Source organism: Gopherus evgoodei, chromosome 7 (genome assembly GCF_007399415.2).
Source record: "Gopherus evgoodei ecotype Sinaloan lineage chromosome 7, rGopEvg1_v1.p, whole genome shotgun sequence".
Lineage (NCBI taxonomy): Eukaryota > Metazoa > Chordata > Testudines > Testudinidae > Gopherus > Gopherus evgoodei.
Window position 1 is genome coordinate 9,269,542 of NC_044328.1, and position 13,393 is coordinate 9,282,934.

At 40.0% G+C, this 13,393-nt stretch overlaps 1 protein-coding gene across 19 annotated transcripts in view; it reads left to right on the forward strand.

Annotated features, from left to right (window-relative positions):
• The window catches only part of ADD3 (adducin 3), a 184,497-nt gene extending 181,192 nt beyond the window's left edge, over positions 1-3,305 (forward strand). For 17 of the 19 annotated variants that reach the window (XM_030568095.1, XM_030568093.1, XM_030568099.1 and 14 more), the window contains 2 exons: positions 4-99; positions 968-3,305. In XM_030568095.1, the coding sequence (XP_030423955.1) occupies positions 4-99; positions 968-1,266 (395 nt within the window). In that variant the 3' untranslated portion in view covers positions 1,267-3,305. Of the gene's footprint in view, positions 1-3; positions 100-967 lie in introns of those variants that run through there. The other 2 variants (XM_030568109.1, XM_030568110.1) reach the window with 2 other exon arrangements.
• The last annotated feature ends 10,088 nt before the right edge of the window (positions 3,306-13,393 follow it).

Consider the following 13,393-nt stretch of genomic DNA (forward strand, 5'->3'; position numbering starts at 1 on the left):
CAGATGCTGAACAGGAATTAGTCTCAGATGATGGTTCATCTGTGTCACAAATTCAGTCACAAACACAGTCCCCGCAAAATGTCCCTGAAAAATTAGAAGGTATTAAATACAACTTCCTATAAAATGAAAAGAGCTCTAATAACCTGGGTCACTGATTGTTTCATTATATCCTTTAAGTAAGGTGCAATATAGCCTGCTTTCAGTATTTTAGAAACTGGGATTTAAGTATTTCAGTACGAGATTCTTGCCGCTTACAACTAGTGAGTTTATGAAGCCTGCATCTTTCCAGACTTTTATCAACTCCAATTTTTCATTTAAATTGAGTAGACAAGTTCTCAAAGTCAGCTGGTCAAAAACTGATCTAGTTAACTATAGTGTCATGTGTGAGTCCGTCTTAGTATATAACTGAATTATTTTCCCCAATAAACATTTTTCCTGTTGTGAAATCCATACAATAAAATCACATATTAATAAAGTGGGAGGCATGTATGTTGTCTATTGCTCCCTGTAATGTAGCTATTATATTTTTTTTGTATAACAATCTTCCAGAAGAGAGCCTCTGTTAATACATAACTAGCAGAAACAATACAGCATGTTTTTAAAGGTTTGTATTCTGAAAGATACCCTGCATAGTGGCTCATCTTCATATGTTGGCCTAATGCAGGCACAAATAATTCTAACTGCACTTTAGGCTGTTTAGACTTCTAAGTACTTGACTTACCCTTGGATACGAATGGGCTGTATCCTTTAATGAAATTTGCACACTATTACATTTGTATCATTTGACATAAACAAAATAAAGAGCACAGAAGATGGGAAAAACCCACATCTGAGCACCTTAAACTTTGCAGCAGTTCATATCTGAATCCAAATTCAGACTTCATAGTCCAGGCCCATTTCTGATTTTTTGCATAGACATTGCTCACAAAAATAAGAATAATAATAGTGGAACTCTCCATTTTCATAGAAAATCATGAAGATATGTATGCCCAGAATGCTAACCTCATCTCCACAGAGATACCTGTTGTGGTGGTGAATGGCAAGGAAGATATGCATGATGTGGAAGAAGATCTCACCCAGCGGGTCAGTCAGTTAACCACTAGTACTGTGGAGAGCGTAGAGATTACAATTAAAACTTCTGAAAAGATTGAAGAGACCCTGTCCCCTGAGGGCTCCCCTTCCAAATCTCCATCAAAGAAGAAGAAGAAATTCCGCACTCCATCTTTTCTGAAAAAGAACAAAAAGAAGGAAAAGGTGGAAGCATAACTGCAGCTCTGTTGCTAAGAGAAGGCATTGCACATTTTTAAAAACCACATTTAAGTCTAACATTAACAAAGTAGTGTTAGGGTTGTGCAGTAAACTGGACCTTAACCTATGAACAGAACTGGAAAAGGTTTTACTAAAAACCATCTTCTGTTAAATAAGAAACTAATTCATCTCTCACTTAGTGTCCAAAATTACCGAGGGTTTGAAACAGTCAGTAGTTTCATACAGAGCTACACTGGCAGGTGCTTTAATACTATCATAGTGAGATCAGATACCATTGTAGTACATTGTTGTGGCAAGTTACACTTGGAGTATTTTGCAGATCTTAAAATCTTCAGCACAGTTGAAGTCTCTAATAGAGTTACTGTTGAGTGATTATATGAATTTTCATTTTTAAACTGCTGCCTCACTTGGTAATCATATAATACTTTTTTGTATTGTGATTCAGACCATATATTTTGTTTCTGTACCCTGCTTCAGTGGGTGCATATTAACAGCACGCCTTTAAATCTTTTAAGGTTAGGTTATATAGAATATTATACACTGGCACATATTAGAAGAAAAACTGTAAGAGAATTTTTATTTGGAATTATACAAAATGTGTAAGAAGTCCATTCATCAAAACTTTTTTGCCAAATATTTCATTTTAGTGAAATATAATTTTTGAATACTTCTTTTTTATTCTATCAGTTGGAAAAAAAACCCTTATTTTTCAATAAAGGGGATTTTATACACTGAACATAACTTAGTCAAACTATGGCAAAACAAAATAAGATTTTATATGTTGAAATGTTTGTATACCATTTAGTATAAAAGTATTATACGCATGTAAGCCAAGTATCTAACAGTAGAGTGTATTTAAGGATGCTTGGTTTAGAGTATACTTAAATATAATTCAGGAATCCAGGGACTCAGCTATCAAAGGATTAAAACATATAAAATTAAACTGGATTCATGTTTAAATCTTACTGTGTTTTTTCCCTCATGGCATTGCTAATGAATGAAGAAAAATAATCTCTTAACAAAACCAAATGAAGGAAACAAAACTGTTAAAAGGGAAAGTGAAATAGTAAGAAAATAGAATGATGCAAAGAAAGTATAAGTTTGGTGATTATTTTTTATTAAATATATGATATGGATTGTGAGGTATTTTTATTAAATCAGCAAAATCACATTTCCATATTAGAAGTTAAAATAACTTACATGGTTTCACATGGAGATCTACTCTTTTCTCATTTTCATTTGAATTTTAAAAGGGTCTTATTAATCTGTGTTGTGTCCTTCAGACAAACCCAGAACAAAGTAGATCTTAGTGTCATGGGTAGTGGCAGTAGTGCCGCTTACTCGTTTTTGCAGATATTTTCATTTTTGCTTTTTACTGTATTGTAAAAAACAAGCTAAACATAGAAATTAACAAGGTTTTTTTCTTCTCAAATTTGTCATAGTACATCAGTTATTGCAATAGCAAATAAATTTTAAAGATCAGCGTGATTCCCAGATTGCCAGTTGAAATATATACAATATATAGATTAAGTATGGCTGGAGAGTGGTTTGGCATGCAAAGATGTTGATTATCCTATGTTCTGGGGCTGGTTAGCTTTGACCGTGTAAGTGTGACAATGCACATTGGAATGGATCCTGGAAATGATATTCTAGTTATCACTAAATACTGGAAACAGTGTTTTTAATCTGAGTGGAAACTTCCAGTTGCTTAACTTGGGGTTTGTTTTTGTTTAAGTTCTACATTATTTGTGTTGTATTACAACATATGTAGAAGCAGTAACCTGTGAACTATGCTTTTCATAACTTTTTTTAAAAAATATATCTAAATGAATGCAATGTGCATAAATATTTTTTAAAATGCAACCGTGAACTATTTGCACCTTTTGCTAATGCCTATATTTACTTGCTTTGGCATAAAGAATGAGCCAGCCAACTCTGTGTCCTGTGGAAAATATATAAATGTTATCTGAAATTGCTCATAGATGTAATGCTAATTAATGTTAAATCACAAATAAACAGTATTTTAAATAGATGGATTTTGCACTACAGTCTTTCATTGTGTTCATTTGCCTGTCAAATGTCATTTTATTTTTGTATGTTACTATAAAGATTACATAAGACAGTGGTTTTCAAACTGCGGGTTGCGACCCAGTACTGGGTCACAGAATGTAAGGCACTGGGTCATGGTGGCTCTGGTCAGCACTGCCAACCCGGTCATTATAAGTCCCATCGGCGGAGCTGCCCAGCTAAGGCAGACTAGTCCCTACCTGTTCTGACACCACGCTGCGGCCTGGAAGCAACCAGCAGCAGGTATGGCTCCTAGGCATGGGGGCTATGTGCCTCTACCCTAGCCCTGAGCCTCCCCCAAACCCGGAGCCCCTTCCTATACCCCAAATTGCTCATCTCTGGCCCCACCCTAGAGCCTGCACCCCCCAACCCAGAGCCCTGATCCCCTCTGGCACCCCAACCCTCTGGCCCAGCCCAGAGCCCTCTCCTACACCCTGAACCCTTTATTCCAGGTCCCACCCTGCAGTCCTGACCCCTGCACCCTAACCCTCTGTTACAGTGCTGAGCCCCTCTCATAACCCAAACCCCTCATCCCCAACTCCATTGAGCATCAACAATTTTCTTCAACTGGATCGCCAGAAAAAAGTTTGAAAACCACTGACCTAATTGTAAGGAAAAACTGCCTTAATTATGACTTCAGCTCTTCTCCCAGCCTGCCCCTAAAACCTGCAAGGAAATAACGTGGGCTTTAGAGATTTGGCTAATGTTTCTGTCATTGATTTGTAGGCCACACTGGGGGGGAAAGTAAAGTTTTGTCACTAAGAGACAGGACTGATCGCCAGAGTTCTCTTTCCAGCTGTGCCACAAACTTCCTTTCTTTCTCGGGCAAGTCACTCCATCCCTGTGTTCTTATTTCCTTCTCTACTAAACGAGCTTAATACTGACCTCACAAGTGTGGTGTGAAGTCCTTGAATGGAAAGTGATCTATAAGTGTACAATATTCCTGTTTATTAGGTTATATAGAAATATCTTAGATAAATTAGCTTCCCTTCTTTTATGAAAAGTAACAAAGAAGGCCATTGCCTAAAGTTCTTCATACAAAGTGATCTGTGTCATGTTCCAGCAACCTACAGCTTACCTCAAAATCTCTGCCAAGTTGCCAGAGTTCGTGTTGCTTTTTTAATGGCCTGGGCCACTGTAGAGAGCTGATGAATGGTGTTGAAACTTTCTGTAGCAGCAGACTGTCTTCCACAAATCTGCCTTTGACACATTCTTTCCATGAAGGCCAAATCCAAGCTCTTTGTAATTCCAGTGATCGTTCCATGAACGATATCGATCTCAGTCTAGCAGATAAATTGCTGCAGAGTCACAGATCTTAGATTGGGTATCCATACCTGTCATCTTATTATTTATCTCTTGTGCTCAGTCATGTATAAAGACAAAAGAAGGCATGAAATCTGCCCCAAATAGCTTATTCACTAAATGCTTTTGTTGGTTACTAGGAATCTCCCTTTGTTTCAGGATGTCCATGAACTACCTATCTTGTTATCTAGAGCCAAATTCTTCCACAGAGTTACAAAAGAGTACAATTCTGTGACCCGGAACATATAAAATAAGGCAAGTGTAAGTCAGGCACAGAGAATGTGCAGTCCACAACAGTGTTGGTAGGAAGCTGGGAATGCTGAAAAACCCAGGTTGGACAGACTGGTAGGAAAGCTGTTTGTTGGCTCAGCGGACAGCAGAACCAAAGCAATAAGAGAGAAAAGTAACCTTACCAGCTGTTCAAATCACCATATGCAGGAGCCCTACAGAGGATCACACAGACAATGCAGCATCACCATAGGGCCTAATATGTGCCATGGAACATGTTTTTAACATGTCGAGTATTATTAAATGAATATTGTCAATACTTGCATCTGACGAAGTGGGTATTCACCCACGAAAGCTTATGCTCCAAAACATCTGTTAGTCTATAAGGTGCCACAGGATTCTTTGCTGCTTTTATTGTCAATACTGAAAATCTCTTTTGTAACCTTCTTACATGTTAAGTGCTCAAACTATATTGAACTGTTTTACATCCTCTTATGAAATGCTTTTTGATACCATAGCAGGATTGCATTCGTAGAATTTTCCCCTTAGCTGCCCTCTTTACGGCTGGCTTCCCATCACCTGCTACTCCCTCAGAAGGGTAAGTGCAGTTAGATGCTTTTTTGCACTGCTGCAGATTCCCAGGCCTGTGCAATCAAACTTCATTTCATCCATTTCTTAACCCAGATGTTTGGTTTATAGTTAAACTAGTATGTGTCTTTGACCTTACATTTGTATTTTTTCTTAAAATGTGGGTGCTCGTTTTGAGGAGCTATAAAAAAAAAATTGGAATCATCAGAGAACCAATGTCAGTCAACTTGGAAATACCCCCTTCCTCATGAGGACTTCAGCGGTTTGACTGTGTAAGTATCACTCAGTACGCATCACTGCAGCTATGAAATTATAAACCATAATCGTGTTTCATGTGTGTTCATCAGATGGGATTTTGGCCTGTACAGAAGGGAAAAGGCTGAAGCTCATTGAATGATCTTCCACGAACTGTATAGAGCCAGAAATCAGTCAGATGACCAGTCATGAAGGATCTGTGGCCTGTGCCCTTTGAACCAGGAAACTTGAATGAATAAAGCTTATAGTAATTGATCTCTGAAGTGGCTTTGTTTGCTCTTTCACCTTGATAAGGTATGTAATTCAATTTAAGTTTAATTCTATAATTCCTTAAATCATTTCCATTTAAAATTTTATGGGTCTTACTCAACTTGTCACACGTATAAGAGTTTTGTGCGTTCTGTCTCGTGATGATCAAAATATATTAACATGTGCAATTAAGAATTTAAATAGAGTACTGCATATCCAATGATTTGCAATACAAAAATTTTCCCATTGATTTCAGTGGCAGTGCAATCAAGCCCAGACAGAGAAGTTATTTTAGATGAATGTGCATCAGTGCTGCTGTTGTTGCAGTAGATTAGAGCCTTTCACCACTGGAGACTTTAAATCCTGGCTTAAATTGTAAGTGAAAGGTCTCATCTTTGCCTCCATATTTCATATCTACCACAGACTTTGGCAGAATGGACCGTCTCTGCGTAAGGGTCACGCAGAGAAATCTGCCCTGTGCCAGCCTCCCTAGAAAACTCTTCTCAGCCCCTCAATTTCTTGAGCACTACAACCAGGTGTGACTGGTGTTAGTCATACTACTTAATGTACTACTGGAAAGCGCTCAGATACGATCATAAGAGTTGGTATAAGAACCTATGTAGATTATTGCACACAAACTGTTATAAGAACACTAATAAGATTGCAAAATCAAGTAATCAAAAGTTAGGAATTCCTTTGCAAGCTTCATTCTCACACACACACAGAGACACAGACACACACACACCCCTTGTGCATGCGCATTATGACAGGCTTTAATTCCATGATCACATTAATTTTTTTCACAGGACCCCTGCTTCATTCAGTACACAGGAGGGACCTGCTCTGGGGATGAATTAGGGTTATGTGGTGAAAAAGGCTGTTTTCTGACCCCTGCCTTGTTTGCTGCAGAAGCTGGAAGGTGTGTAGCGATTGAGGCAGGGGACTGCAGGAAGAGAGAAAGTGATCTCATAGTTAAGGTAGTTGAATGCTGCCTTGGAAAACTGTGTTCTGTCCCTGCCGTTGCCAGCATTCAGTCACTGGACACTTGATGTTGGACAAGTCACTGGATACCTGAATCGATATGCAGAGGTCAGGTTTGCTGTGTGCGCTCTACACTTCTGCTGCAGCTGAAGTCAACGGAAGCTATGCTTTGAATAGACTAAGTGCTATGTAATGCTAAGTACTCTGAAAAATCAGACCCATGGTGTTTCAGATTGGGCACCCAAAACGAGTGGAAACTTTTGACCTTCCTCTTGCTGTCTCTCTTCTTCCCTTCTGTAAAAAGGGGATAACATCACCTCATCTCCCAGGGATGTTGGAGAGAGAAGTTCATATTTGTGAAGCACTCATGTACTGTAAACAATGAGCATGACAGAAAAGCCCCTAAGGAAATTTAATATAATTCTGTTTTCTGCACTGAATGAGGCATGGATCCTGAGGAAAAAATAGTATGGGATCATGTAATTAAAGACTATCATAATGTATAGGCAGTGCCTGTAATTATCCTGTCTAACGTAACTTTGGTGGTTGTTCTTATCCATAGGATGTCTAACCCTTTTAAAAAATCCTTCTATACTCTTGACCTCAATAATATCTTGACAGTGAGTTCCACAGGTGAATTATGTTGTGTAAAATGTTTTCTTTTCAGTTTTAAATGTGTTGCCTATAGTTTGAGTGTTCCTTTTTTCTTATACTGTCCAATTTACTTTTCTGTAACTATAATGATTTCATATACTTCTATCATGTCCTTCCTTATTAGTCTCCTCTCTGAACTAAACACTCGTCATCTGAGTCTCTTCCTATGGAAAGATGGGCCTTTTTAAACAAAATTCAGGCATGTATCTTTGGAACTGAGACCAAACTATAGCACAGTGTTTTGTAGCTGAACATGCAGATGGCCATTAGGTGGCATCTGTCAACTTTCTCTTTTGAGACATTTGTTCTACATTATTTGAAAACCATTAGCAAACAGCCTTCAAAGAAAGTATTTTGGTGGAGATTGTGTGGGCATGATTCCAGCTGCGTGGCAGAGAGATGAAAGCAGACATCTGGCTACAGAACTGATTTCATTATCAGTTCAGTTAAAAACCCTGAAATGGAATGTGGACTCTGGGAAGTGAGCTCCATCCTTTTTATTCAGTTTTTCAGACAATTTCCTCACTTTTCCAACCAGCAATAGGTGCAAAAATGTAGGTATGAATATTCTTAAAATTGTGACTTCTGGAACAGAGGATTATATAAGTCTCGTATTCAACTTCCTGCCTTCCAGGAACTTTCCTCCCATCAAAAAACCAAAACATGTCAATATTGCCAAAACCAAACCAGTATGTGAAATGTTTGTTTTGCAATGACTCGTGAGTTTTTATGATTCTGATGATCCTGTTGGATTGCAATCCAGTGTGTCAATGTCTTGACTCACTGGTTCACGAGCTCCAAATCCTAGTGTGTGCACTGCAGTGCCCTACCAGTGTTGGTACAGACTCCATCCTTCAGATGTGGTGATAAACCAGTGCAGCAAAATGACCATGAGGTGTGAGCACCGGCACAAAATGTCTTCACATACTATTACTAAGATTTTTAGCATGACAAGAACCCTATTGGGTGTTAGTTGGAAGGTGCATGATGCACCTTCCAATTGGTTGGTTTGTGTAAAAAATATTGCCCTCCATCTTTTTTTAACTGTTGCTTTTGAATTCCTTTATGCTTGTTTCATGGGACAGTTTAAATGGGCATTCACAACTAGCCTTCAGAGGCCATTCATCAATGTACGTATTTCCTCCTACATGTCTCATTTTCGTGCTGCTTCGTTCTACACTACAAGAGCTAATTTGCTGGGCAATCTTGCTCCATCACTGTAGTGCCACCACAAGGTTCAGTTTTGTCTGTCTTTTCTGGGATGGGACCTACCCATGTTTCTGAATCAGGTGCTGCACCTTGAATTTTAGCAAGGCTGTACTATAATTCAGTGAGAAGATCCCCCTTCTCAGAGCCCAAAGATCAAATCACATTTTAAACGTGTCAGGCCACTATTCTGTTGTAACCAGGGGCCTCAATATGGTGGTAGTTATAGTGCAGGTATGACTAGAGAAATCCAGTCACTCTGCTAGCCGAAGTGAGGAGAATGACCTTAATCACTTGTATTAATATTTCTAAAGAACCTATCACCATATGCAAGTGACGTTCCTGAATGAATCACAAGGCACCTGCCTTCTCCATGCTTACATCCCACTTAGGCTCACTTCTGCTGTGCTGCCTATACTGAATCTTAATGGTCTGTATATAAAATACCTTTTATTGTTCCCCTGCCCTGATTTCTGCCTGCTTGTCTCTGTCCTTAGATTGTGGGCTCCTCAGGGTGAGGGGTGTTCTTCGGGATCTGGAAAGTACCAAGCATGTTGCGGGCATTGTCTCAAGCAAATAATAAATAGGATTCCCATGTTTGTGTCACGAGCTGGTGAAAGTCCTTGTGGGAGAAAGGTGATGGACAAGGCAATGGCTGCTCCAGATGCTCTCAAGAAGTGGGGAAATTGTACATTTTAACAACCTGTCAATAATCTTTCAAAGCAAGTCAAAGTGGATCAGTCAGAGACCTTCTTCACTTGGGATTCAATTATAAATGAAATCAGGTTAGAGGAGAACAATGGCTGGAAGTGTCTGAACAGATGTTTAGCAGAACTTTCTTCTTAGCCAGTCTTGCTTGGAATTTTCTTCTTCTTTTCCCCAGTAGGCTTCAGACCTGTATCAAAACTGGAGAAGGAAAATCAAAACAGAGAGAGAGACGTTTTTCGTCTCTTTTGGATTTTATGCTTATACATGAACTACATCACTTTCTGTAGTATGAAAGTGCTTTTTTTAAATCGAACCACATGATGCCCAAATCTATTGGTGCACGCAAGCTTTTGCTTATAGTTTTTTCTTTCAGGCTGCAGTACATTTCCTTGGCACAGTCCTAGGTTTTATTTAATATAGACTTTGATAGTACAACCTGTTAAATAAATGAGGTCATTGTAACAGCTTGCAGAGCTAGATGACTCAGGAGTGAGTGTACAGTTGCTGAAATCAGCAGAGGCAGGCACCATAGAGATAAGGTGCTGTTTACCCTGGTGCTCAACTGTCAGTCGTAATCGCAAGTAGTCTGTCCCAGCAAGATAACACCATGGAAAAATGCATCTATTCTTCCTCACTGCTCCAAATATAGATTTTCTCCCCCTACCTGCCAGATACCACCTGATCTGTTGTCAAAACCAACAGTTTCTCAAAATGTTATTTACTCGTGAAGTGAAAGCAAAGGTCAGAGACGACTGACCGTATCAGAGACCAATAAACTTCTCAGAGCTAAGCTTTCTGAGTCCTCATCCTTGTCAAACAATACTCAGGGAGAGAGACTTCCACAAGCCAATGGGCGAAAATAATAAAGTGGATGGTTTGCTTTTAACCAAGCTGACCAAATATTTACTCAAACAAAAATGTATTTTAACCCATGTTAACACCCAGACCACTGAGGCTCTCTGCTCTTCCCCTCTGAACCACATGGTTCCTGTTTGTTAGGGGACTAGATGGACCCAAAGGGTTGATAACACAATATGGAGTCTTTCGTTTCCCCGTTATGAGTTTTGAATCCAGCTCAGGTTAGTAGTGATTGAAATCTGTGACTCTGTGAATTACATTAAATGAGCTGATGGCTTCGATTCCTAGTGGATTAGCTACCCACATCAAAAAACCAACTTTGTCTTTGATGGATACTTGGTTGCCAGTTTCAGCAGAAATGCCAAGGAATGAATGGACTAAGGATTTCCAGGTCAGGAATGTGGCATACAGAAGCATTGGGGCAGTATGGGGAAGCTACCCACTCCCATAGCTGTATTGTGAATAAATTAAAGCCTCAAAGCTGTAGTGCTGTTGACATGGCAATTTCTCAGATGCGGCGGGGAGGGGGAGGGGGGGAGTGTCACTTCTTAAACTTCTGATGAGAGAGCTCATATTTTCTGATGTCTGTTCTTCAGAGCTTTACCTTAATGCTCCAGCCCCAAGGACAAGGGCATTACGCTGTCCCCATTTTAGCCAGTGGTTCACCTCAGTAGAAAGGTGAAATTACGTCCTGGAGGAGGTAGCTTATAAGAGAGTTTGAGCCCATAGGTTTCCTCCCCTCACCCTGCCACATGTCAGTTATTTGTTGCCATTTCATCCAGTGAGCCATCAGTTGCACAGTACTGAATCTGCACAGCTGGACACAATACCTGCTGTCAGTGGTAGCGGAAGCATCAGCTGGAGAAGAGCCAGTGCCCATTCATGCATCTAATTCATGATTGCATGCAGACACCACAGTCATTGGCTACACTGCACACTTGCTGCTTGAGGAAGACAACTCATGAGTTTCCGCTTGATGGCGTAAACACTCCTTTGTGCCTCTGTGGCAGAATGCACCCGTGTTCACACCCTACATGCTATTGTAATAATCTTTATACAAAATATGCCTTGTAAGGTACAATTGGAAAACTCGTAACTTGCTGGTCAGTAATAAACATTTTATGTAAAGTTATGAACATAAGCTGAAATCATGACTGAAGTGTGTTGTGATGGGCTGGATCACAGAAACCCTCTTGGGAGCTGCCACCCGATGTGCCTAGACGACTACTACCCCTGCCTTCCCTGCCAGCTCGGGACCCCAGCACCCTGTCCTGCTGAGCCAGACGCGCGTCTGCTCCAGCACAGACCCAGGGTCTTAATTACTTGCCTCAAAGCTACAGGTTTACCTGAAAACAGCCCACAGAAGTGCGCTTGTCTTTAGCACTCAGATGCCCAACTCCCAATGGGGTCTAAACCCAAATAAATCCATTTTACCCTGTGTAAAGCTTATACAGGATAAACTCATAAATTGTTCACCCTCTATAACACTGATAGAGAGAGATGCACAGTTGTTTGCTCCCCCAGGTATTAACACATACTCTGGGTTAATTAATAAGTAAAAAGTGATTTTATTAAATACAGAAAGTAGGATTTCAGTGGTTCCAAGTAGTAACAGACAGAACAACATCACCAAGCAAAATAAAATAAAATGGGCAAATCTATGTCTAATCAAACTGAATACAGATAATCGCACCCTCAGAGATGCTTCAGTAAGTTTTTTCCTCAGACTGGACACCTTCCAGGCCTGGGCACAATTCTTTCCCCTGGTACAACTCTTGTTCCAGCTCAGGTGGTAGCTAGGGCATTCGTCATGATGGCTCCTCTCCTCCCTTTGTTCTGTTCCACCCCTTTATACATCTCTTGCATAAGGCAGGAATCCCCTGTCCCTCTCTGGGTTCCCACCTGCTCCCTCTCAATGGAAAGCCACCAGGTTAAAGATGGATTCCAGTTCAGGTGACATCACATGTTACTGCAAGACCTCTTTGCCCACTTGCCAGCACGCACGTATTCAGGAAGACTTACAGGTAGAACACACTCATCTGCAGACAATTGTCCTAGTTAATTGGAGTCATCAAGATTCCAAACCACCATTAATGGCCCACACTTTGCATAATAACAATAGGACATCAGAGCTATATTTCATATTTCTAGTTTGAGATACAAGAGTGGTACATTTATACAAATAGGATGATCACTCAGTAGATTATAAGCTTTGTAATGATACCTTACGAGAGACCTTTTACATGAAGCATATTCTGGTTACATTATATTCACTCATTAGCATATTTTTATAAAATTTAATATAGACTGCAACGTCACATGTATTCCCCAGACAAGTTTGGGGAATGAGTAAATCTGTTGCTCAAAAAAAAAAAAGGTTGATGCGCCAGCCAGGTGTTACCAATGCTGATGGTCCATCACCTACCAAGTGGCCATTCTTTGGCAAGGAAGCGGGGCAGGAACACACAGATCTGCATCTTAGCAAACAACAGCATAAACCTCTCCCCCACCAGACTCCTTGTCTCCTTGCTCAGCTGGAAGGAACTTTATCTAGGGGTCACTCTCAGGACAATGCATTTCAAAGGGTGACTGAACTATAAAAGTGAGGGGCAAAAACATGCCAAGTTATCTTTCCGTACCCATCTCTCTCTCTCTCTCTCTTTTCACTTAAGAAGAAAAAAGAAACAACTGTTGGACTTTGGAAACAGATTCTGGCCTCAGAGGTTGGTCAGCAGTGCGCTGAAAACGTGGTAAGGGATGTCATCTTGAACCAAGTCTAGGTTAAGTTTAGGAAACGTTTTATTGTTATTTATAGATAATGGCACAGAGTACACTTATGAAGTTTGCAGACGTTACCAAGCTGGGAGAGGTTGCGGGTGAGTTTGGAGGATAGGAGTAAAATTCAAACCACTTTGGACAAACAGGAGAAATGATCTGAAGTAAATAAGATGAAATTCAATAAGGACAAATGCGAAGTCCTCCGCTTGGGAAAGAACAATCAGTTGCACACATACAAAATGGGAAATGA